Genomic DNA, 25717 nt, shown 5'->3' with positions numbered 1-25717 from the left:
TAGATTTGCAAACTATACGACAAAGGGAAATTATATTTTCATTATGCTGTTCATAAACCACTATATACCTATCGTTATCCGTAAACTTGTTTGTGTAATTTCATAATTATATCTGACAGTTGGTTCGCCTCGTTAGTCTAAAAAGCCAGCTTGTAATGGCCAAGGCTGGAAGCCAGAACCAAGAGGAGTCGTAGTTTTAGTAACGGAATTGAGAAATTCTTAGATTCCGTGACTTAAAAAAATATATAAAGCAGTTATTTCTCTCCTATGTTGTTTCGGATTGCTCATCTCATATCACTGAAATGTTTCTTTGTTTGCACAGAAACTTGTAAACGACATCTCCCGCAACATTGTCTGTCATCGCTCAAATTAGTCTGTGGCGAGTGCACAATGCGTCTAAACGCAGCACAAACATCACCTGATCAACTACGTCATGGATCAGGTGATGTTGCAGTGGTCTGATGTATGTCGTCACACGTATGGATACGCCCCTTCGGCAATATGGTCGCATGCGCATCTATTGTCCTCGCAGCGACGTCACACGCTTGACCACACCCCCAGCAAGATGGCCACATGCATCGCTTTTGTTTTCGCCTAGGAGGAGGTCCCAAAAGTGGCAAGCACGCGTGGTGGTCATCGTGAGAGGGGAATGCCTATATAAGCGCTGTTGTTGTTGTTTATTTTTAATAAATTAATTATTTCAACTACTTTTACTGTGCGCTCTAATGTAAACATTGTTGACTTGTCACAATAAATAACTCTTAAAGTCTGCCGGAGTTTTTAATTGGTGGTTAAGTTGCGATCCTCTTCACTGGTGACCCCGACGTTTGAAGCACGAAGAAGAAGAAGACCTTTCAAGATGTCAATGCCGGACGCTCCATTATCACGTGACGCCACAGCTGTTACCGCCCTTCCGGCCACTGGAGAAACGATGCGAGTTGGAGTGAGAGTACCTGTATTCAACCCAGATGATCCAGAATTATGGTTCGCACAGCTCGAAGGTCAATTCACCCTGTCCGGCATCCGAGAAGACTCCACGAAGTTCTATTACGTACTAGCGCAACTAGAACCACAGCACACGGCGGAAATAAGGGACCTGGTCGTAGCTCCACCTTCCACCGGCAGGTACGACAAATTAAAAGCCGAATTAATACGGAGGCTGTCAGCTTCACAAGAGCGTAAAATAAAACAACTGCTAATGCACGAGGAACTCGGTGATAGAAAGCCCACACAATTTTTACGGCATCTACAACACCTAGCTGGGCCAACTGTTCCAACCGATTTTATCCGTACCATCTGGTCAAGTCGACTCCCAACGCATTTGCAGACGTGTATAGCAGCGCAGCATACGAAGATGAGCCTTGAAGACATGGCAGAGCTTGCCGACCGTATCAACGAAATCGTTCCAGCAACATTGCAAGTGTCCGAGCAAGTAGCCGTGCCAGTAGCCGGTCGAGTAGCCGGGCAAGTAGCCAGTGCATCTAGTTCCACTCTAGGAGTACCAAGTACTAGTTTCGAAAGCCTGAATCAGACCGTAGCTGAGCTGAGCAAGCAGATGGAGATACTTAGCATGCAACTTAACCGAAGACAGCCGCGATCCCGCTCACGATTCGCCATAGACAGATCGCGACGACATTCCCGCGCACGTTCCTGCTCACAAACAAATAACTACCCGTACTGTTGGTACCATTATAGATTCGGCGAGCGCGCACGCAAATGTATTCAACCGTGACAGCTACAAGAAGATGGGAAACTCTCAAGGCAGCCAGTAGTGGCGGTAGACGACTGCCTTACAATTTCGGGCCGCCTGTTCATCACGGATCGCAAGACCAAAGTGCAATATTTAGTTGACACCGGTTCAGACCTCTGTGTCTTTCCAAGATCCGCTGTTCGGGAACCTAGAAACAAAATGGGATACGAATTGTTCGCTGCAAATGGGACTATCATTTACACATATGGCTTCCTCCCCTTAACGCTGGATCTAGGACTTAGGCGCGCTTTCACGTGGCGTTTCGTCGTAGCAGACGTCTCAAAGCCCATCATCGGCGTCGACTTTTTAAGTTACTACAACCTGCTAGTCGACTGTCGCAACCAGCGCCTCGTTGACGGTGTTACCACACTTGCTGTTGCACTCCCGAAACAACGTTCTACGGAAACAATTTCCTCAGTCCGTACGACTTTAGAGGATACATCTTATCATCGCCTGCTTAGAGAATTCCCAGAAATCACTCTTGCATGATTTTACGTGCCAGTTGACAGGCAGTACGGTCTTTTCAACCATAGACCTGGTTAAAGCTTATCATCAGATACCAGTATACGAAGACGACATTCCGAAAACCGCTATCGCCACTCCTTTCGGGCTTTACGAATTCCCGTTCATGACGTTCGGTCTTCGTAACGCCGCACAGACCTTTCAAAGATTCATGGACGAGGTACTGCGGGGCTTAGATTTTTGTTATGGGTACCTGGATGACATTCTAGTCTTCAGCAGCAGCAGTACCCTTCATCAAGAGCATCTCAAGTTGTTGTTCCAAAGACTAGCAGAATATGGAGTTCTAATAAATACCAACAAATGTACTTTCGGCAAAACGCAAGTCCAGTTCCTGGGCCACAACGTGTCAGCAGCAGGAATACAGCCGTTAGAATCGAAGGTTGAAGCCATTCAGAACTTCCCGGTACCCAAGACGCTAAAAGAATTACGAAGATTTTTAGGTATGATCAATTTTTATCGCCGTTTTATACCTAATGCTGCAAAAGTTCAGGCACCGCTCAACCAACTCCTCGTTGGGCCTAAAACGAAGGGATCGCAGCCTATTAACATGACGCCTGCCCTATTAGAGTCTTTCGAACTGTCTAAAAAGCAACTTTCAGAAGCTACGCTTTTGGTCCACCCAGATCCTCAAGCAGAACTGTCCATACAGACGGACGCTTCAGATACAGCAATAGGTGCTGTGCTGCAACAGTTCAAGAACAATGAATGGCAACCCTTAGCATTCTTTTCGAGGAAGCTAAGTCCATCACAGAAAAAGTACAGCCCATATGACCGAGAGTTATTGGCAGTGTATGACGCAATTAGACATTTCAGATTTATGGTGGAAGCTCGGACATTTTGTATCATCACGGACCATAAACCACTTACGTTTGTCTTTGCTAATCACCGAGAGAACAGTTCGCCACGCCAGTTTCGCTACTTGGACTTTATAAGCCAATTCACCACAGACTTCAGATATGTAGCTGGTAAAGACAATATTGTTGCAGATGCCCTTTCGCGTATCGAGGCAGTTTCTATACCCTTAGATTACCACTCCCTGGTCAAAGCACAAGAGGCGGACAGCGAGCTACAGGACCTGCTGAAAAATGGGTCTGCGCTTAGGTTGAAGAAAATACGATTAGAGTCAGAGCCAGCTCTTCTGGTATACTGCGATGTCTCTCAAAGTAATCCTCGACCATTCATCACACCTTCATATCGCAAGCAGGTATTCGATTCGCTCCACAATTTAAGCCATCCAGGAGCCAAGCCTACGGTCAAGTTAGTTACAGAGCGCTACATTTGGCCTGGTATCCGCAAAGACTGTCGACAATGGGTAAAGGAGTGTCAACAATGTCAGCAAAGCAAAGTGACCAGACACACTCAAGCTCCGCTACAAGCCTTCGAAAGCCCTTCCGCACGTTTTCGACACATCCACTTGGATTTGATAGGTCCTTTACCTTTATGTTTAGGTTACAGGTACTGCCTAACCATCGTGGACCGCTACACAAGGTGGCCAGAAGTCTACCCACTACAAGACATCACCGCCGAAAGCTGCATTGCTGCCCTTTCCAGTGGTTGGATATCACGGTTCGGGTGCCCCGAACACATCACCACTGACCGTGGCCGGCAGTTTGAGTCGGGCGCTTTCAAAGAACTGGTCAAGCTCATCGGTGCCAACCATCATACCACAACGGCATATCATCCGACAGCTAATGGTATGGTAGAAAGACTACACCGTCAATTAAAAGCCGCAATTGCCTGTCATTCTACTCCGAACTGGGTAGAAGTGTTACCGTGGGTATTACTAGGTATACGCAGCGCATTCAAGGATGACATTAAAGCTTCAACGGCCGAACTTGTCTACGGGGAACCACTGCGGTTACCTGGACAGTTCTTCTCATCAGCACCCCCAACCATCGAGGACATCACCGAATTCATTGGTAGAATCCGAACACATGTCAATAAATTAAGGCCACAACCATCATCTTGGCACACAAGTTCTAATCAAACTTTTTACATACCAAAAGACCTTAGGCTTACCTCGCACGTATTTATCCGGCAGGGTCCCCATCGGAAACCCCTTCAAGCACCTTATTCAGGTCCATACAGGGTGCTGCGACGCGAGGAGAAAACCTTTGACATCGACGTACTAGGCAAAACGCAGCGAATCAGCATAGACAGACTGAAACCAGCTTACATACTCGCTGAGGACCAGACAGACCAGAACATTAAAGTTCAGGAGAAGTCTGATGCCATCCCTGCCAGTAAAACCAGGAGTGGTAGAGTGGTCAGATTCCCAAACTACTATCGCCCGTAGTCACGGTCTCGGCGGGGGAGTAGTGTGGCGAGTGCACAATGCGTCTAAACGCAGCACAAACATCACCTGATCAACTACGTCATGGATCAGGTGATGTTGCAGTGGTCTGATGTATGTCGTCACACGTATGGATACGCCCCTTCGGCAATATGGTCGCATGCGCATCTATTGTCCTCGCAGCGACGTCACACGCTTGACCACACCCCCAGCAAGATGGCCGCATGCATCGCTTTTGTTTTCGCCTAGGAGGAGGTCCCAAAAGTGGCAAGCACGCGTGGTGGTCATCGTGAGAGGGGAATGCCTATATAAGCGCTGTTGTTGTTGTTTATTTTTAATAAATTAATTATTTCAACTACTTTTACTGTGCGCTCTAATGTAAACATTGTTGACTTGTCACAATAAATAACTCTTAAAGTCTGCCGGAGTTTTTAATTGGTGGTTAAGCTGCGATCCTCCTCAAGTCATTATAAAAATTATTACCAACCTTGATAACTAAGATGTTATGTTCCTTGTGCCTGTAATTACAATGGCTCATTCACCCTTCAAAACAAAATACAACAATACCAAGTACTGCTGTTTTGTCGGTAGAATATCTGATTAACTTTTTAAGGATATTTATTATTTATAATTTGATATTGATCACGGCTAACTCATAATTCTATTAATTGAAATTACCTCCAAAGTTTTGATTGTGTCCAGACGCTTCTAGCCACTACTGTGAAGGTAACATTCCTTGACACATACATCTAAGAAGCTTCTTGTTTCTATTCCTAATTTTATTTTTAGAATTCTCTTATTGATATAAATGCATTTTTAGTTTTTAACATTGGTTGATAAGTTTCTTATTATTTTTTAATCACTTGCTGTGCTGTTGCTTGCAGCACTGTTGCGCTTGTAGATTAGGTAAGTTTTAAAATAAATCCTTGCAACACTGACAAATCTCCTTCCGTTGAACACCCACGATAATTGTCTTCTTATCATTGCATTATGAACTTTGTGCTGTTAATAATTAAGTTGGAATTTGATTAAAATGATTGTGAGTTGTACATTTCGAGAAGATTATAAAATGATGTTCGCTTAGACCTTGGACCTTATCACTCTAAGTATAAGAATCAAAATAGAAGGTGCGTAAGTTTTAAATAAGAAAATGCCATGCGTCTTCTGCTTGATAGGAACAAAGTTTGTTTTACAAAGGCAAGTATTCAGTAGTGTATGTTGATACAACATGAGTTATATATTTAATAACCGTGGGTTGTTCGCGTAATATTTTCCCAAAGATTGTGGTGGAGGTAAATCAGATAAATATCAGCTATTAGTAGCCAGTAATTAAGATCGAGGAACTTCAAATTATCAAGTTTTAATTAATTTATCGAGAGAACGTGTATTAGAATTTCAATAAGCCGCTGTACGGTAATACTTCGTTTTATACATTAATATAGTATAAACTAGGGATCAATCGCTTTATAAAAATATGTCTTTAATTACAAAAAGTTCGGATTTAAGAAAAAAACAACTTTGTATTGCGACTGGTCGTTTGTCAACAAAAGAGGAGCTCAGTGTGACCAACAACTTTAGGGGGTACCTGCGAGAATGAACGCATAAGATATTGTCAAAATTAAAGAGTTATGCAGAACGAGTGCTGTCGTATATGTGCGCAAATATTCCATATATATAATTTGAATTCGTTTCCGTAGACATACATCGTGTGAGTATTGGTTTTTATATTGAGCCCATAACTAATAATTCATCTTGTGCTTGACGGTGAAGGAAAACATCGTGAGGAAACCTGCATGTGTCTAATTTCATTGAAATTCTGCCGCATGTCTATTCTACCAACTCGCATTGGAGCAGCGTGGTGGAATAAGCTCCAAACCTTCTCCTCAAAAAGGGAGAGGACGCCTTAGCCTAGCAGTGGGACATTAACAGGCTGTTATTAACTTACTATAATATTAGGTTTGTTAAAGTTGTCAAAATAATTTACATACTAAAGTATTATGAAGACATTTTAAGAATATCATTTTATAACAGTAAACAAAGTATATTTTATTAACTTTTTAAATTATTTACAAAATATTAAAATTTTCAAAATTCAGTGATATCATCCGTTTCTTGTTTCATTATCTTCCGTTCACTTAATTCTTCCAGTTCTAAGTTGGTTACATCTGAAACAAAGTACTAATAAGATGAAGTGATAATACGTATTACTCCTAACGGCGTCACTTATAAACTTGTATAGTGTGTTATTAGTTGAATAATTCTGTGTCTTATTCTTTCGAATGGCAAATCAATGATGAGAGAACGAGAGAAATTAGTCTCATAAGCTGTACTCTTCTTCTTTCTTTAATCTTAATCTTAATAAAAATAAACACTTTGTATATCTAAATAGAAATGGACTACTGTCACCTAATTATCACATCCTAACTAATATGATAAATGCGAAAGTAAGTTTTTTTTTATAGAATAGGAAGGCGAACGAGCATATGGGCCACCTGATGGTAAGTGGTCACCAAACGCCCTTAGACATTGACATTGTAAGAAATGTTAACCATCGCTTACATCACCAATGCGCCACCAACCTTGGGAACTATGATGTTATGTCCCTTGTGCCTGTAATTACACGTGCTCACTCACCCTTCAAACCGGAACACAACAATACCAAGTACTGCTGTTTTACGGTAGAATATCTGATGAGTGGGTGGTACCTACCCAGACGAGCTTGCACAAAGCTCTACAACCAGTAGACATGTTTATTTGTTCCACTTTCATGTCTTAACTGCTAGCTTTGTAAGATAAATACAGTTAATCTTAGTAAGATACATATAGATAGTTTATTATTAATTACTAGTATCCGCCTGCGGCTTACTTCATATTTGAGTGGGGTAGGTATGAGGCACCTTATGTCTTTTCCAGTACCTAAATGCAAAAATCTTGATCGGTAGATTAAGACGTGAAAACGTATACTAACAAAAACACTTTCGCATTTACAATGTTAGTAAGGATTTGTTATCAATGCAATTTAAATCAGATCTATATTCAAGTAATTAATTCAAATACATTTCAGTGATGGTTGTCCGCCATCTTGAAGCATTCTGTGCACGTATTACACTGTCTTGTATCGACTATAAACCATGTATGTTTGTATGTGTATATCAGTTTCTGTTTGCATGTGTGTGTAAGTCTTGTGTTAAATATCCAATCGTACCGTTACTGTAGCCAAATTTCTGTTTCCCATCGTCATCCCAATCTTGACGATCGCTGCTCGCGAAAGCGGCGTAGATAATGTTGCAGACGACGTAAAACGAGGCAAGTGTAAAGAATAGTATTCTCCAGCGTTTTGTATCAGTCTAGAATCAATAAATTTATATTTAATCTGTGTAGTAATTCAGTATATAGACTGGATTTATTTAATTATTATAGCACATAGCACACAAAAAAAAACCCACAAAAAGAAAAAAAAGGACAAAATCGGTCATTATGTGCACTTACAATTAACTTAAATACGATATACGACTCCTAAAATTTACAATATATTAAATTATATATAGGATTATTATTTGATACATATAAATATGTAATAGATTGTACAACAAATAACATTCAAATACACGTGATTCAATTTATATTTCAGTCGCGCATTCTCAGTCTGTGTGGCTTTGGGTGCCGCTCATTCCAGATAGTTTTTTATCAACCGTAAATCACCACGAAGCCAAGCCCACTGTTGATGAGATATCTCTTATTTATAAAACACTAAGATTCATAATCAATGAATGAATAATGAAAATAATAAAAATAATGAATTTACTGGTGGTAGAGCTTTGTGCAAGCTCGTCTGGGTAGGTACCGCCCACTCATCAGATATTCTACCGCAAAACAGCAGTACTTGGTATTGTTGTGTTCCGGTTTGAAGGGTGAGTGAGCACGTGTAATTACAGGCACAAGGGACATAACATCATAGTTCCCAAGGTTGGTGGCGCATTGGTGATGTAAGCGATGGTTAACATTTCTTACAATGCCAATGTCTAAGGGCGTTTGGTGACCACTTACCATCAGGTGGCCCATATGCTCGTCCGCCTTCCTATTCTATAAAAAAAAAATAGTTTTGAAATTAGAACATTATTATATTATTTCAACTGTATCTAAAACATTATCGCAGATGCCACAAGAAACTTTCTTAGGCCGAAGTTTTAATTCATTATCATTTTTTAATAAAATTGTTGATAATAAATCTTAATATAAACTTAATAGATGACAATACTAACTTCTTGTAGCCACTCGAGTGCGAATAAAGATCCTTAATGAAATAACTTTTATCGGATTTGACGGGCCGGTTGGTGTGGTTGGTAGATACTTGACTTTCACGCCGATAGTTGTGGGTTCGATTACCACCCAAGACAGACATTTGTGTGCATGAACATGTCTGTTTGTCCTGAGCCTTGGTGTAATTATTTACATAAGTTGGTATTTACAAAAGAAACGTAGTATATATCAATTTCCATAGCACAAGCTCTGCTTAATTTGGGATCAGATGGCCGTGTGTGAATAATGTACCAGGATATTTACTTATTTATCTTATTATAAGATATATTAATTTTGGTAATGAACTGGACATTTTTCGGTTTCCAAAAACGAAATTATAGTAATTAATGTCAATGGTAAAAACTCACATAGTTCTTGTATAGGACAATCTAGATCAAGAAAACGTTCAGAAATGTTCAAATGTAAAATTATAAAAAAAGTAAAATTATAATAAGGAACGTTTTTGTGATGAAGAATATTTTTTAGATTAAACCTGAATTATAAATTAAAAGCCACTGATTTCTTGCATTGATTGACTTCCGAACATTGCTAACCAAATCACTTGGAGTATGTATGTATTGTAAGTATGACATATATTCACTGGTAGTAGGGCTTTGTGCAAGCTCGTCTGGGTAGGTACCACCCACTCATCCGATATTCTACCGCAAAACAGCAGTACTTGATATTGTTGTGTTCCGGTTTGAAGGGTGAGTGAGCACGTGTAATTACAGGCACAAGGGACATAAAATCTTAGTTCCAAAGGCTGGTGGCGCATTGGCTATAAGCGATGGTTGACATTTCTTACAATGCCAATGTCTAAGGGCGTTTGGTGACCACTTACCATCAGGTGGCCCATATGCTCGTCCACCTTCCTATTCTATAAAAAAATATATGAATATATAATATAAATAGTATTTATTGTATGTATACAATTGACGCTTTAAGAAATCTTACTCATTCCTTACAACGCCAATGCGCCACCAACTTTGGGATCTAAGATTTTGCAGCTTTTGCACAAAGCCCTACCACCGAGTCAAATCTATCCTCTTTATTTTTTTTGTCGCAGTATATTTAGCTTTCATTATCCTTTTTGTTTATGTATACCTTTTAAAAATTTCATATAATATGCCTTAAATGGGATGAATCATTTTCAAGAGAATAAAAAGATTTTGTATGTTATCGGCCTTATGTTTTATTTATCTTAAGATATCGTAATATTAAATATTACAATATCTTTATCGTGTGTGACGCTCTTGTTTATTATTAATATATTGAACAAATTATTCCAATACTTATGCTACAAAAAATAAATATAAGGTTATTAAATATAATATTAATACTCTTGTCTCTCATCACACAAGATTAAATGGCGCGTCCAAAGCGGGCTAACACCCTTGAGTTTTTATACTTTATATATCTCGTTTTATTCACTAGACCTAAAAAAAACGTCAGCAGATCAACAGTATCGCATTCTACTGATCACACCAACGAGTAAACGCGTAATTTAATTACATATTATATCATTTTTATTAAATAACAACATAACGCAGATATTTATACATTTTCCTCTTAATAAAATGTCTTATTACTGCAATAACTAAATTAAACAAAGAATATTCTACGATAATCAATTTTGATAACGACAAATATAATTAAAATAATTTAATTAAACAGAGTTACGAAGTATTAGAGGCGGCTTTATTTTATATCCTAATAATACAAATTAATATAATAATTTGAATGGTTATTGTAAGTAATTGAATAAATAATGTAATTTCATTTGATATTCTTATTAACATATTTTGTAACTGAGACAAGATACTGTAATTAAACAGCTACATGTTCGAACAAATTGAATATTTAAATTGAATACATAATAAACATGTCTGAGACCTAATCTATATAAATGCTAATTTTAATCTAATGCAACTATGTAATCCATAATACAATTAAACCAATTGATATTTGTATGCTGCGTGCTAGGTTCTGATTTATCAACTGAGTGTGCCGATGTTTTAACATCACATTTTAGATCTCTTGTTTTACGTTGCATTGACAGGGAATGAAGTGACATTCGTTTATTTTTTATTATATATGATATGGCCCAGTGGTAAGAATGCGTGAATCTTAACCGATGATCGTGGTTTCAAACAAGTACCACTGAATTTTCATGTGCTTAATTCATGTGTTTATAATTCATCTCGTGCTTGACGGTAAAGGAAAACATCGTGATCAGCATGGGTCTAATTTCACTGAAATTCTGTCACATGTGTATTCTACCAAACCGCATTGGAGCAGCGTAGTAATAAGCTCCAAAACTTTTTCCTCAAAAGGGAGAGGAGGCCTACTCACTTCGATTAATTCAAAATAATATATCTATGAGTTAACATTAAAAAATTGTTTGAGATTTTTTATTTAATATTAGGATATAATGTTTAGTAGAGTATATTGTATGTTACCAACAATTACAATTTGAAAAATTTAATCTCAATCGTTTGGACGGAATCGGTTTATTCGTTTGAATAAGAGGATATTTTGAGATCAGGAGCTTATTTCGCCACGCGGGTTGTTCGAAACTGATTGGAGATAACTTCACCCAATATATGCAGGTTTCGCGGAGTTATCCTTCAATACCGTACCGTAATACAATGGATTAGTAGCACCATTTAAGCGCATGGAAACTCATTGGTATCTACGCCAACTTCAGACTTCACGTATTTATATGTAGAAATCAAATCCTAGAGTAACAGCCTGTGAATGTCCCACTGCTGGACTAAGGCCTCCTCTCCCTTTTTGAGGAGAAGGTTTGGAGCTTATTCCATCACGCTGCTCCAATGCGAGTTGGTGGAAGACACATGTAGCAGAATTTAGTGAAGTTAGACACATGCAGGTTACCTCACGATGTTTTCCTTCGTCACCACCGTCAAGCATGAGGTGAATTATAATCACAAATTAAGCATATGAAATTTCAGTGGTGCTTGCCCGGGTTTGAACCCACGATCATCGGTTAAGATTCACGCGTTCTTACCACTGGGCCATCTCAGCAATATAAAATCCTAACCTCATGTGATTTCTATCCAAGGCGAGGGTGTTGTAAGGAATATGAGGGCTTCGTAAAGTCGGTAACTAATCTAAAATATCATTAAAAACAACGACACAATAAGTTCACGGAGCTACTTATCATTTTTAATTAAATAAGATGTCAGTTCTGGTCTGTAAATTAATACTTCGATATAGAATAAATTAATTTAAAACAAGTCAAGAATTTTATAAAGCGAGTTTTTTAAGGTACATGAATTTCTGGCATCAGAAGTTGTGTTATATTATAAGTAAGTCGTGTTATATTATCCTTATATAATAATAATATCCTGGGATTTATTCCATTATTCACACACGTCCATCTGATCCCAAACTAAGCAGAGCTTGTACGATGGAAACCAGACAATGGATATAGTAGATAATAAGGATATGAATAAGGACAAGAATAAGGATAAAATACATACTTATATAGATAATTACACACAGGTTCAGGACAAACTGACATGTTCATTCACACAAATGTCTGTCCTGGGTGGGAATCAAACCCACAACCTTCGGCGTGAAAGGCAAGTAGCTACCAATCACGCCAACGGTCCGTATATATATATATATATATATGTATATATATATATATATGTATATATATATATATATATATGTATATATATATATATATATGTATGTTTATTCAATTAAGTGAATGATTTGTTTTATAGTAAATTGTCAATTTTTTTGTTGTTGTTTTTTTTTCAACATTTTTATTGTCTTTTATCTTTAATTTATAATAGAAATGATATAGTGCTGGTTAATTATTTGACTATCAATAAGTAATTGTCATACTTCTATGTTGAATATAAAAATATTTTGTTTTGATTTTATTTTGTATTTTGATATAATTAAATATTTTAAATATACAGTTTTATTCTTGCTCTATTTCTTTTTTTAAATCTATGATATATATATTTCCCATATAATATCTAAGATTTAAAAAAATAATTTAAATTAGAGACGGTTTTCGTATTTTTTTAAATTAATTACAAGACATACAAATGTAATCGTACTCTTCATTATATAATGTACTAGTATTAACGTAGAACAAAACAAAATAGTTTTTTTCAAGAAGGCTCTTAACAGCTCTTATAAATTAAATTCAACCGTCGAGAAACGGCGAGATTTCTTGTAACATGATGATTCAAAAGTGCTTAAAACAGTTTACTTAAAGAATATTTTGACTCGATTCAATGTTAACACAGTCAAGAACACGCGACCGTTCTTGTGTAAAACAAAATAATAAAACTTAATATATTGAGAAAAATACTCACCAAGTCATTACCGACAATTAAACCAGACACAAGTGGTATTAACGCAGCAACTAGACTGGATACAGCGGAAGACATTGTAACCAAAGTTCCAGCGTGGTTTTGAGTCATGTCATTTACATTTCTCTAAAAAAAATGATTACTGTCATTATATATAAAGATATATGAACGAGAATATGAACACGTAGATATTAATCCAATTTCGTGATAAAATTAGGATAAGCAAGTTTATTCTTCAAATAACAGTTGTAAAATAAAATTACTAATAATTTATCTAATCTTGTGTGTAATTTGAACCGTAAATTTAATACTAACAATATTATAAGCACTTGACTGTAACATATTGTTTGTATTAAAGTTCACGATTCCAAAGTGTTTTTCTCACTAGCTACCTGCCCCGGCTTCTTACGGGTAGAATAAGAATCTTCATATATCATTTATACCAATTATATGAGGATACCAACGAAGCAGTTAATTTAAACTAGTTATTTTATTTATTTTTTATATTCGCCGAGAGGGTAAATGACTTTACTCCACCTGATGGTAAGTGGTAGTAGAGTCCAAACGCGACGATGGCCAGTACAGACGGGAAGAATGTTCTGCACTAGCCGCCTTCGCCTTGCCGGCCTGCAAGATGCCTCTTCACGCCTCGTTTGAAGGAACACGGGTTGTAAGAGGAGGGGAACACGTGAGCTGGTAAGAAATGTGGAATTTCTTTTGGAAGTGCGACAAAGAAAGGAGTTGCCAAATTTCTTTGTGCGCGATGGAATTGATGTCATAGTTAGGCGGTGACATCGAGAGCCAGCTCGCGTAGACTTACGAAGGAAGGGGGAAGCAGGAATTAGATAGAATAATTTCTCTAGCACTCGCCGTGATACAGTCGATAGAAAGCGCTCAGCGCTGATATCTCTCGACGCAATTGTAAAGGTTCAAGGGTGTTTGTGACCTTTACGTCGGCAATAATGCGGACCGCACGTCGCTGCAACCGATCCAAGGCCTCCAGTAGGTACTTAGCGGAGCCATCCCAAAGGTGCGAGCAACATTCCACGCAAATCCGTACCTGTGTTTTGTTTTAAATATCTTGGCTATATAATATTGTGTTCAAAAGTGTTTTCTAAAACTGTGCGCTCTCTATCCCGTCACGACTGGAAGGAATTCAGGTGCAAAACCAACGGCTTTAGGTGCTTTCTGAAGTATTGAAGAGTAAGCAATACTAACTATCAGTCTCCGAGCTATAACTGGAAATATGTCAACAGAATAACGCAATAACTTCTGATTGACCTGATGGGATTTAAACCAAAGATCTGCCTTATAAGCCGGCTTTGTTAGCCTCTAGAAACGAGGCCGTTCATATGTACTGTATTGCATATTTGACTGACTCGTTGGTCTAGTGGCTTGATGTAAGGCCGCAGATCCGAAGGTCCTGGGTTCAATTCCCAAGTCGGGCTAATAAAAAGCTATTGGGTTTTTCTGTCAAAAAATTCTCAGTAGCATTCCGGAGTCTGGAAGTTGGAAGTGTGTACACTTCCGTGCCTCGGAAAGCACGTAAAGCCGTAGGTCCTGTGCCTGAACTCTTTCCAGTCGTGTTGGATTGGCGTCCCATCGGAATATGAGAGAAAGGGAAGAGAGAGTGCACCTGTGTTTGCGCACACACTTGTGCATTATAATATCTCCTGCGTAGTTGGCTAATCTCTCTTGAGATTGGCCGCTGTGGCCGAAATCGGTCTGGAGAACATTATTATTATTGCATATTATGTACTATGTGTAGCTTGGTATTACCACAAAAAATTTTCATGTAGATTTCAGTGATATTAGAAAATTTAAGATATCGAAAACTTACAAGAAATCCCGAAAATTGAAGGCCAAGTAAACTCAACGTCCCCATTAAAATGATGACACCCCAGTGATTCCAGCTTGAAACCAAATTCGGTAGAATCGTTAGTCCTATGAAAATTCCAAAAGTTCCTGCAATCAAATAAATTGTTTGAATTGAATATCAACATTTATTACAACTATTTAATGTTCCTGATCATGATTAACGTAGCATGTCATCTGCTCAACGAACTACTCTTAGTATTAATTAATTCTACCGCCAATACTTAGTATTGTTGTATTTCGGTTGAGTGAGCCAGTGTACCTACAGACACGAGGGACAAAATCTTAGTATCCAAGGTTGGTTGCGCATTGGTGATGTAAAGAATGGTTACTATTTTTTACGATGCCAGGTGACCCATATGCCTGTACACCAAGCTATATAATAAAAAAACTGCAGCTTAAAATCCACGCAAGCCCTAATTTCTGGTGCAAAACTTATGTCTGTCATTCATATCAGATTAAGCGGTAAAGTAATACATCATAAAGAAACTTGCATGTTTCGGATTGAAATATGCCACACGTGTACCCATCAACCCGCATTGGATCATGGTGGACTACACTTCAAACCTCTTCAAAAAGAGAAGGCCTTTGCCCAGCCATGTTACGTTTACTTAATTTACCTCCTAACAGTTTATAAACATTATTGCGTAATTGCCTTAATTACTTAAAACCTTACATTTAGTCGTATATAAATACACATACCCAAACAATTGATGATTTTGCGGAAGTATTTAATGTCAAATAGATAGTCAGCGTAGCCGAGTCTGTAAATAATGTCGATAGTGGGGGCAGTTAATATGTAAACAGCCCACATGGATGCAAACGGAAGCGCTGTTTGCCAGCTGCTCTGAAATAAACAGTAATGGTTGAGATCATCTGACTTTTGCGGTTAAATCGGCTAATTTGAGTCTATTGTTATATGTTTGGTATAAAATAATTGTGTCATGAATTCAATTAAGATAATTTTAAATAGTGTTGATATATTATTTATTTATAATATAATAAATATATAATATATAATATCTAATCAATCAATCAACAGCCAATCGTTGTCCACTGCTGAACATAGGCCTCTCCCAAGGTGCGCCAAAGCTCCCTGTCCTCCGCCTTCCGCATCCAGTTGGTGCCCGCCACCTTCTTAAGGTCGTCGGTCCACCTGGCTGGAGGGCGCCCTACGCTGCGCTTGCCGATTCGCGGTCTCCACTCTAGGACTCGTCTGCTCCAACGGCCATCGGTCCTACGACATACGTGACCAGCCCACTGCCACTTCAGCCTGCTAATTTTGCAAGCTATGTCGGTGACTCCGGTTCTTTTCCGGATAATCTCATTTCTGATCTTATCCTTCAAAGATACTCCGAGCATAGCTCGCTCCATAGCACGCTGAGCGACTTTGAATTTGTGGACTAGTCCCGCAGTTAGTGTCCACGTTTCGGCACCGTATGTCATGGCAGGTAAGACGCATTGGTTGAAGACTTTCGTCTTCAAACATTGCGGTATAGACGACTTGAGGACTTGACGAAGGTTGCCAAATGCTGCCCATCCCAAGCGAATTCTTCGATCGGCTTCCTTCTCGAAGTTGTTCCTACCGACTTGTATTACCTGTCCTAGGTAGGTATATTCACTAACAACTTCGAGAGGTTTCCCCTCGACGTATATCGGTCCCGGCACGACATGCCTATTGAACATGACCTTGGTCTTGTCCAAGTTCATACCGAGACCGACATACCGGGAAGACTCGCCTAGGCTACGCAGCATTTCGGTGAGTTGTTCCAGCGACTCTGCTATGATGACGATATCGTCGGCAAATCGAAGGTGTGAGATATACTCGCCGTTTACATTGACTCCATACCTAGGCCAATCCAGCGTTTTGAAAACGTCTCCCAACGCGTTGGTGAACAGTTTCGGGGATATTACATCCCCCTGTCTCACCCCTCTGCGCAATTGGATCGCCTTCGTCTTACAGTCCTGGATGTGGACAGTCATTGTAGCGGCGTTGTACAGACATCTCAGTACCTCGATATATCTCCAATCGATATGACATCTCTGCAATGAGTCGAGCACTGCCCAGGTTTCGATGGAGTCGAAGGCTTTCTCATAGTCCACAAATGCCATACACAGCGGCTGATTGTACTCTTCGGTCTTCTGCACAATCTGCCGAACAGTATGGATGTGGTCCACGGTGCTGTAGCCTGATCGAAAGCCGGCTTGCTCTGGGGGCTGGAACTCGTCAAGTCGATATATATATTATATATATATATATTATATATATATATATAATATCTAAGACTTTCAGTAAATCGAGGTTAAATCTAATTATCTGTTGCATCACTCTCAGTCTTCTATCGGATACATTTCGGAGAATGTGCTCAGGAATTACAGGAACTGATTCCTGCAGCCCCTTTTTACTATCGAACGGCCAGGCAAACGCGACCAAAGCGCCATAGGTACACAGTGGAAATTCCCCGCCTACGTACGAAGCGCTTTAAGTCTACATTCATCATTCACACTGCGAAACTTTGGAATGCTTTGCCTGAGTCCGTATTTCCCGATATGTACAATGTCGGTGTCTTCAAATCCAGATTAATCAGGTTTCTTATAGGCAAGCGTCCTACATCTTAGACCGTGTCGATGTCGAGGCAAGTCAACGGCCAAACGCTGGCCTAATAATATTTAAAAAAAAATTACCTCTTAGACTACGAAAATGTGCTCGAGAGTAATATTTGATTTGAGCTACAACATTTGTACCTGGATTTTGACTAACCAATATACATTTACATTTCATTATATTATTTCATTTATGTATGTCAAAAGTTTCAAATTTCTTATCTTAATCCGTATAATTTTCTCACCTAAAAACTTGTAATTACCAAAAGAATTTAATTTCTAAAAATTTTACGATTGTAATATTTTTCTCGACAATGTCGTCAAAATTAACAAACTATGAAGATGCCGCTAATTCATTGAAGGTGTCGAAAGAAAAAAAAAATACGTAGCTTACGGTTTTTATAGATGAGTTGATGAAAAATAAAAATGCTGGAATTTCGACTAAGAAGAAAATAAAGGTGGCAGCGGCGGCCGAATGAGCGGACGCTATCGCCCAAAACTGTTTCGATTGCATAATACGCCGCCATGGTTTCAGAAGTTGTTTCTGCAAACGAAAATTAAAAAATAAAATTATAAAGCGATTTCGTTAAGGTTGATTTTGTTACCAAATAACAAAATACCAAAAGTTATTATCATTGTTTCTTTAGTACTATTGCTAATTAATCGATGATGTACATTGCAAAAATTACTTTGTTTTAATCAGTTTTACTTTATGAAGTTTTTTTTTATAGAATAGAAAGGCGGACGAGCATATGGGCCACCTGATGGTAAGTGTTCACCAACGCCCATAGACATTGGCATTGTTAGAAATATTAACCATCGCTTACATCACCAATGCGCCACCAACCTTGGGAACTAAGATGTTATGTCCCTTGTGCCTGTATTTAAACTGGCTTACTCACCCTTCAAACCGGAACACAAAAATATCAAGTACTGCTGTTTTGCGGTAGAATATCTGATGAGTGGGTGGTACCTACCCAGACGAGCTTGCACAAAGCTCTACCACTAGTAAATTTTTTGGTTTTGTGTGTTGTAAAGCAATAAATAATAACTATAAAATGTGTATATAATGTACTTTATTACCTACCACCCCAATATTAATATTTTTTTGCTGATGAGCTATTACTCAAAACTAAAATTAAAATAATAATCATGTGACATTGACTATAATAATTACAATATTTAACGTGCCACGAGAGAGATACTGAGTTCTGACTGAATGGACTGTACGTTTCAACAGAAAAATTTAATACAACAGTGAGATTGCAAGTCAATATTTTTTATATAACTAATGCTTCTTAATCAGCGTCACTATATGTTTAACTCAATGCACAAAACGTACCTTTCTATAGCACGCAAGGGCTTCTTTTATAAATTCCTTTTCAGCATCTCCAATAGCGTGATGTTGGTCTGGTGTACTGGCTGTCAGAAGTGCCCACATCGCACCCATCGACAGTGTCAGCATTGCTTGAGAGTAAAATATAAGTTCCCACCCCAACTGTGCTTGAGACATAAGGCCAGATATTGGTAGTGCCACGATTGTACCAAACAGAACTCCTGACAAATATAAGAAGGACACGATCAGATAGTAACAAATCAGAAGTTCTAAAATGATTACTTTATTTATTTTATTTAAAAACATTATTGACTACGACAATATGTAGTTGGAACAAAAGGCGGGCTCAATGCCTGAAGGTATTCCCTGCCAATCAAACATTCAGCTAAACAGAAATCCGTGAAGGCGGTATTTAGTAATTTAGTCGAAAAACACAACAATTAATATTGATTGTGGTTTTTGAAATTATCATTTATCTGATATTTAATAAAGGTAAAATAAAGGTAAATAAAAAATCCACTTTTACTACTTTTTTAAAAATATATCATTAAAATTGAATAAAAAATTTTAAACCGTAAATTTTCTACATAGAGGATTTTCTAAAGTAATATCTATGATAATTTACCTCCTTGGACGAGACTGCCAAATAATCGTCTTTCGCTGGGTGGGAGCCAGTTTGAAATAAGTTGGTGATTAATAGGAGTTAGGCAAGCTTGAGTCATTCCCATTAAAAACTCAGCATTGCAAACGGCAATCCATCCACCCTAGAAAGGATATTCTTTATATAAACGCTTCTAACAGACAACAAGAGATACAGCAAATCGATAAATAACTTATTTACATTATTGTTAGGAACATTATTTTCTTAAAACTATGTACTATGTACTAGAGTACATAATTAAACTATTATATATAATATAAGACAGCTGGCGCGATGTACGACACGCCAGTACAGTAAATAAGTAACAGTCTGTTAATGTCCCACTGCTGGGCTAAGGCCTCCTCTCCCTTTTGAGGAGAAGGTTTGGAGCTTATTCCACCACGCTGCTCCAATGCGGGTTGGTAGAATACACATGTGGCAGAATTTCAATGAAATTAGACACATGCTGGTTTTCCTTCACCGTTAAGCACGAGATGAATTAATTAAGCACGCCAGTACTATTGCTCAAAGTTTGCTAATTTTATTTAGACAACGTTTTACCAATTTTATTTTGTGCTCATTTATGTTATTGTACATTTCTATTGATTAAGCTTCATTTCTCATTCCTATACGATTAATACTTTAAATATTGTATACATAATAATAATATCCTGGGACGTTATTCACACACGGCCATCTTTGCTTAGTTTGGGATCACCAAACTAAGCAGAGCCTGTACTATATAAACCATACAACTGACATACTACTTATACTACTTTTCTTTAGTAAATACATACTTATATAGATAATTATACCCAGACTTGGGACAAACAGACTTGTTCATGCAAACAAATGTCTGACCTGGGTGGGAATCGAACCCACAACCTTCGGCGTGAAAGGCAAGTATCTACCAACCACGCCGACCGGCCCGTCGTAATACATAAGAGTATGTCTTTCTTCAATGTTCAAGTATTAATATTAACGCAAATTAATCTCTAATATATGAGTAACAACATTCCGGCACGTCACAAACTTTATATATGTGATAAAACGCGTGGATTTTAATTAAGAATTTATTGTACCTTATTTACAACTGTCGGCATTGCAGCAGCCAGACCGCCGTTTATAAGCAGAATAGCAGTTAATATTATTTTGTCTCCTACTTGCTTTAAATAAATTTCAGCTGGTACCAAGACTAAAGCATATCCGAAGAAAAAAGATGACAAAATTGTACCTTGGATTCTTCTATCCCAATTGTGAATCTAAATAGAAAAGTATATATAAAGAAAAGAACTTTTACATCACACAATTGCACAAAAAATATTATTTAACTGTGTGGATAAATGTAGCGTTTGTTATAAATAATATTGCTTGAGTATATTAGTATTAATTCAACCTTAAGTTCTGTGCAATAAGGTATTTTATGTCAATTTATTCAATGAATCTTACAAGTTCCAAATACCGTGTTTTTACCTGAAACATAGTATTGTTTCTTCTTGTGAGATCTGTAATAGCTAAGATTGCGATACCGTTGCTACCTCTGATCATACCCATCGATAAAGTACATAAGACCATGTAAATCATTTGTAGATGTCGAACTCCAATCTTGAATTCTAAAAAGATCAAAAACAAGTTTAATAAATTGAACAACATATATATTTTATTGACTTTTTCTTATATTAAAATCAAAATAAAATAAAAAAATTCTCAGATATGCACGGAAATATTTAAATTACATTCAAAATAAAAAAATACGCAAAATATCATATTTTCAGGCTGGGTACACAACTCTAATTTGAATAAAAAAAGAAGAAACGCTCCAACAACGTTCTATGTAAAACCTTTTTTTGTCTTCTAGTTTATGACCATAAAGCGCTCTAGGAAAGTACTTTTGGTATCTACGTTTTTTGTTTCAATTGTCATAGATTTGATTTTAAGTCTGGTCTTCTTCAAAGTACCATTACTAGGCTGCTCTGTTGAGTTACCGTTGCCTGAATTAAAGCGAGCAAATAAAAAAAAATACTAGAAATAAAGCCGATAAATAAAAAACAATTTCTATCCCTTTTAATAATTGCCCTAACTATGAGCAACTTAACTTTCAGTGTCAGTTATTTTATTTATTACATATTTCTTTACAATTTTTTTTAAGGTCTTTGCAGAAATCGGCCTGCCTTTAATTATTTAAGTCCTCGCTTGAAAAAAGTTACTATTATTTAATTACTCTAATAAACACATTTAAATTGTTATTTTGCAAGATATATAGAATTAAATACCGTCATTGATTCGGAAAGCCGAGATGGCCTAGTGGTAAGAACGCGTGAATCTTAACCGATGATCGTGGGTTCAAACCCGGGCAAGCACCACTGAATGGCTGTTACGAAAAAAAAAATTGAATGTCTTATCAATTCTACGAAAAACAGCGCCAGGAAACTCAGTAATTACTCATTTTATCAGTCGTATACAATTATTTTTTTATATCCTGTACAAAAATCAACGAATCCCTTTTTAGGAAGGTGATTCGCTCTTTTTATTATTCATATAAATTTGTATAAAATATGTCTGCTTACCGGATGAAAATATTTTTTTCTTAAATTTTACAATTAAATGAACATGTCTTAATTAGGTTGCCCAATAAAATATGTTCATGACTATCTTAAATTAATTATTTTTTTCTTAATATTTTTTTGAATTCTTCACCCATGTGCTTACGACACGAGTCTTACACCAATCGAAAATATATATGGAATATGTTACAATTAGGATGCCCACATTTTTCCTGTCACCAATCCCTGGTTGCCACGTGTAAACAGGTGAGTTTTGTTAACAATTTGTACTCATCTGCTTACCGATTTATTTTTATATCAAAATAATTTAAGGTAATTTTATCACGAATATTATGGTGTAAGGTTGCTTCAGAAAGAGTGGTCATGAACAAAAGTTGCCAGGTCTTAAAAATTATAAATTAGAGTAAGCACTAATGTGTGGCAGACACAGTGCCCGTTCTTTTCAATTCGATAGACGAGGATGCAACACAGCAGCTGGGCATCATTTGTCGCACGCACCTACTAGCTGCGCGTGAGGAACTGCGCATACTGTGTGTGTGTGTGCGCGCATACTATTGAAAAAAAACATAACGACAACAAAAGTCAGCGACAATTTCGTCTAATTTTTCAATATACGTGGCCTGCGTTGTGGCGTGCAATTATAAATTGATACTAAAAATGGCTAAAAAGTGTTTTTTGTGCGATTCGAGTGGTAGCGTCATTGATTTTGACGAGAATACTTTATACTTTTACCATAATTTTATTTATTTGAACCATTAATACATATCATAAACAAATATATACGATAGAAACTACAAATGTATTAAGCTGTGTCGTAGCTACTAACGCCCTCCAATTGGACAGCACATTTATTAATCATTTATTCAATTTAAACATAAAATAAAATATAATATAAATTAAGAAAACCACACAATTGACAAAAACATTCCTTTTTAGAATAACTGCTTATGATAATAATTGTTATAGTCTATAATATTTTTTTATAAAACAATTCTGAATTAAATAAATAGATAGTACTTTTATAAAGTACAAGCGGTTCAACTGCGGCTTTACCTGCGTCATAATCAAAATTCCATTTAAACGAGATAAAAAGGCCAAAATATGTTAATTATGTCATATTTTAGCTGTGATTAATCTTGAATAAGTATCAAATAATCACAACACATTCGACCTTTCGTATTTATGACATGAGTATTGTTATGGTTTTGGTAACTCGCAAATAGCTGTATTTATTTTAAAAGAGACAGTTATTTCAATTCACAATCACAGACAAATACTTCAATTTTATTAATTGTATAGATGTGATAAACCATGAAGAAGTAACAAATATTCACAACATTTTTTTTTTTTTTTTTTTATAGAATAGGAAGGCGGACGAGCATATGGGCCACCTGATGGTAAGTGGTCACCAATGCTCTTAGACATTGGCATTGTAAGAAATGTCAACCATCGCTTACATATCCAATGCGCCACCAACCTTGGGAACTAAGATTTTATGTCCCTTGTGCCTGTAATTACACTGGCTCACTCACCCTTCAAACCGGAACACAACAATATCAAGTATTGCTGTTTTGCGGTAGAATATCTGATGAGCATACACAACCTTTCGTATGTACATAATATAAGTCCTATTTCACACTCTTTGGAGTAGGTTTTCAAAAACCCTGAAATACGTATTTATTTATTTCTAACCGAATTTTGTATATAAAATTTCACGCTTATAACTTTAAAAATGAAGGATTTCCATACCGCCGTTCATCCCTTATTTCACCTTTACCTTTAGCTGCGCGCGAGTCTCTGTCGAACATTAATGCAGTAAGCATTAATTTATATCTTTTAATCCGTCGCAACTGTTGCTCATGACCACTTTTTCTGAAGAAACCTTACACCATTATATTAGAATATAATCAATCGGTAAACAGATGAGTACAAATTGCCAAAAAAAAACACCTGTTTACACGTGGCAACCCGGGAGTGGTGACAGGAAAAAGGTGGGCAACCTGAGTTAATATTCCCTATACTTTACATCCATATGGGTTTTTTAATTAAAAAAAATATATTGAAGATAGTTATAAAATTATTTTATTGGGCAACCTAATCATGACATGTTTATTTAATTGTAAAATTTAAGAAAAAAGTATTTTCGTCCGGTAAGCAAATGGATGAAGATCAACCCTAGTTCGGATTTTATTTTTTTAACATAGTGGTAAATATATAGTATACTGGGATTTAGTACATGATCCATTAATTATTAACTTTGTAAATGAAAAATATTGTTGTTACAAGTATTCTATAATCAATTCAAATTAATACTTACTTGTTCTCGTAATAACTCCATCATGACTGTCTTCATATTTGTGTCTTAAAAACTCCACGTCCATTGCTTTACAAAATCACTTAGCACCATTCTATATTAATTTGCAAATAATTGTAACAGATTTGACAAAAAAACTAAAAATCGCGTGTAGACAAAACATCGAATGTATCTTGTTATCGTTATCATTCAGTTTATTTACATTAATTCATTCTTGAATACATATGGTTAAGTAAATACGGCTCCTATCATCATTCACTGTGATAATTTGTTTCAATTTTGAACCTTATACCTTTGTGATAAGACATTTAGGAATGTTTGCTTGTCAATGTCTGAAATGTAACTTCTAATCTATTTCTGCTACAGTATTGTGAGAATGTCAACATAAGCTAAATGAAGTTTGAGATATTTATCATGAAAATGATTAAAATGTCTACATTGAAATTAACTGTACTATTATTATTAAGTTAATCAAACTATGATCATTATTTTTTATGATGTTTAAATTAATATTAACAAAAAAAAAAAACTTGCACAATCGAACCGTTAAATGGAAAAGTACAAAATTATATATTTATAATTACAGTTACTTTTTCAATCCGTATAAGTCAAAACGAGATAAATTACGAATCCCTTAATTTTCTATTATTATTCCACCAATCAATCAACTGCCTTTCGTAGTCCACTGCTGAACATAGATATCTCCCAAGGTGCGCCAAAGCTCCCAGTCCTCCGCCTTCCGCATCCAGTCGGTACCCACCACCTTCTTAAGGTCATCGGTACACCTGGCTGGAGGGCGCCCTACGCTGCGTTTGCCGATCCGCGGTCTCCAGTCTAGGGCTCGTCTGCTCCAACGGCCATCGGTCCTGCGACATACGTGACCAGCTCACTGCCACTTCAGCCTGCTAATTTTTGCAAGCTATGTCGGTGACTCCGGTTCTTTTCCGGATAATCTCATTTTTGATCTTATCCTTCAAAGATAATCCGAGCATAGCTCGGTTCATAGCACGCTGAGCGACTTTGAATTTGTGGATTGTTGATTGCGGTATAGACGACGTGAGGATTTGACGAAGGTTGCCAAATGCTGCCCAGCCCAAGCGTATTCTTGGATCGGCTTCCTTCTCGAACTTGTTCTTACCGACTTGTATAACCTGTCCTAGGT

At 37.1% G+C, this 25717-nt stretch overlaps 3 protein-coding genes across 3 annotated transcripts; 2 read left to right on the top strand and 1 right to left on the bottom strand.

Annotated features, from left to right (window-relative positions):
* Window positions 1-859: 859 nt before the first annotated feature.
* LOC126773960 (uncharacterized) lies at window positions 860-1732 on the top strand. The gene has a single exon (XM_050495219.1). The coding sequence runs from the start codon at window positions 860-862 to the stop codon at window positions 1730-1732; it is 873 nt and encodes a 290-aa protein (XP_050351176.1).
* A 508-nt stretch (window positions 1733-2240) lies between these two features.
* On the top strand, window positions 2241-4985 carry LOC126773799 (uncharacterized protein K02A2.6-like). Its single transcript, XM_050494986.1, has 2 exons — window positions 2241-2712; window positions 3259-4985. The coding sequence occupies exons 1-2, from the start codon at window positions 2379-2381 to the stop codon at window positions 4566-4568; spliced, it is 1644 nt and encodes a 547-aa protein (XP_050350943.1). The 5' UTR covers window positions 2241-2378; the 3' UTR covers window positions 4569-4985.
* Window positions 4986-6577: 1592 nt separating this feature from the next.
* Window positions 6578-24748, bottom strand: LOC126773810 (putative inorganic phosphate cotransporter). The gene is made up of 11 exons (XM_050495006.1): window positions 24559-24748; window positions 21151-21290; window positions 20760-20939; window positions 19663-19801; window positions 19044-19258; window positions 18096-18245; window positions 15800-15944; window positions 15063-15187; window positions 13226-13348; window positions 7771-7912; window positions 6578-6730 (listed from the first exon to the last, which is right to left on the bottom strand). Exons 1-11 carry the CDS (start codon window positions 24620-24622, stop codon window positions 6651-6653), a joined length of 1503 nt encoding a protein of 500 aa, XP_050350963.1. The 5' UTR covers window positions 24623-24748; the 3' UTR covers window positions 6578-6650.
* Window positions 24749-25717: the final 969 nt, after the last annotated feature.

This window comes from Nymphalis io, chromosome 15 (genome assembly GCF_905147045.1).
Source record: "Nymphalis io chromosome 15, ilAglIoxx1.1, whole genome shotgun sequence".
Lineage (NCBI taxonomy): Eukaryota > Metazoa > Arthropoda > Insecta > Lepidoptera > Nymphalidae > Nymphalis > Nymphalis io.
This window is presented reverse-complemented; position numbering and strand designations above follow the sequence as displayed.

Excerpts from the sequence above, each read along its gene's own strand:
- LOC126773810 (XM_050495006.1), bottom strand. The coding sequence starts at position 24,622 with ATGGACGTGGAGTTTTTAAGACACAAATATGAAGACAGTCATGATGGA. Across the intron at positions 21,291-24,558 it reads TGGAGTTATTACGAGAACAA|AATTCAAGATTGGAGTTCGA; the intron begins GTAAGTATTAAT and ends TGATCTTTTTAG. Across the intron at positions 7,913-13,225 it reads TAATTGTCGGTAATGACTTG|ACTGATACAAAACGCTGGAG; the intron begins GTGAGTATTTTT and ends TATTGATTCTAG.
- LOC126773960 (XM_050495219.1), top strand. The coding sequence starts at position 860 with ATGTCAATGCCGGACGCTCCATTATCACGTGACGCCACAGCTGTTACC.
- LOC126773799 (XM_050494986.1), top strand. The coding sequence starts at position 2,379 with ATGACGTTCGGTCTTCGTAACGCCGCACAGACCTTTCAAAGATTCATG. Across the intron at positions 2,713-3,258 it reads AGAATTACGAAGATTTTTAG|ATGCCCTTTCGCGTATCGAG; the intron begins GTATGATCAATT and ends ATATTGTTGCAG.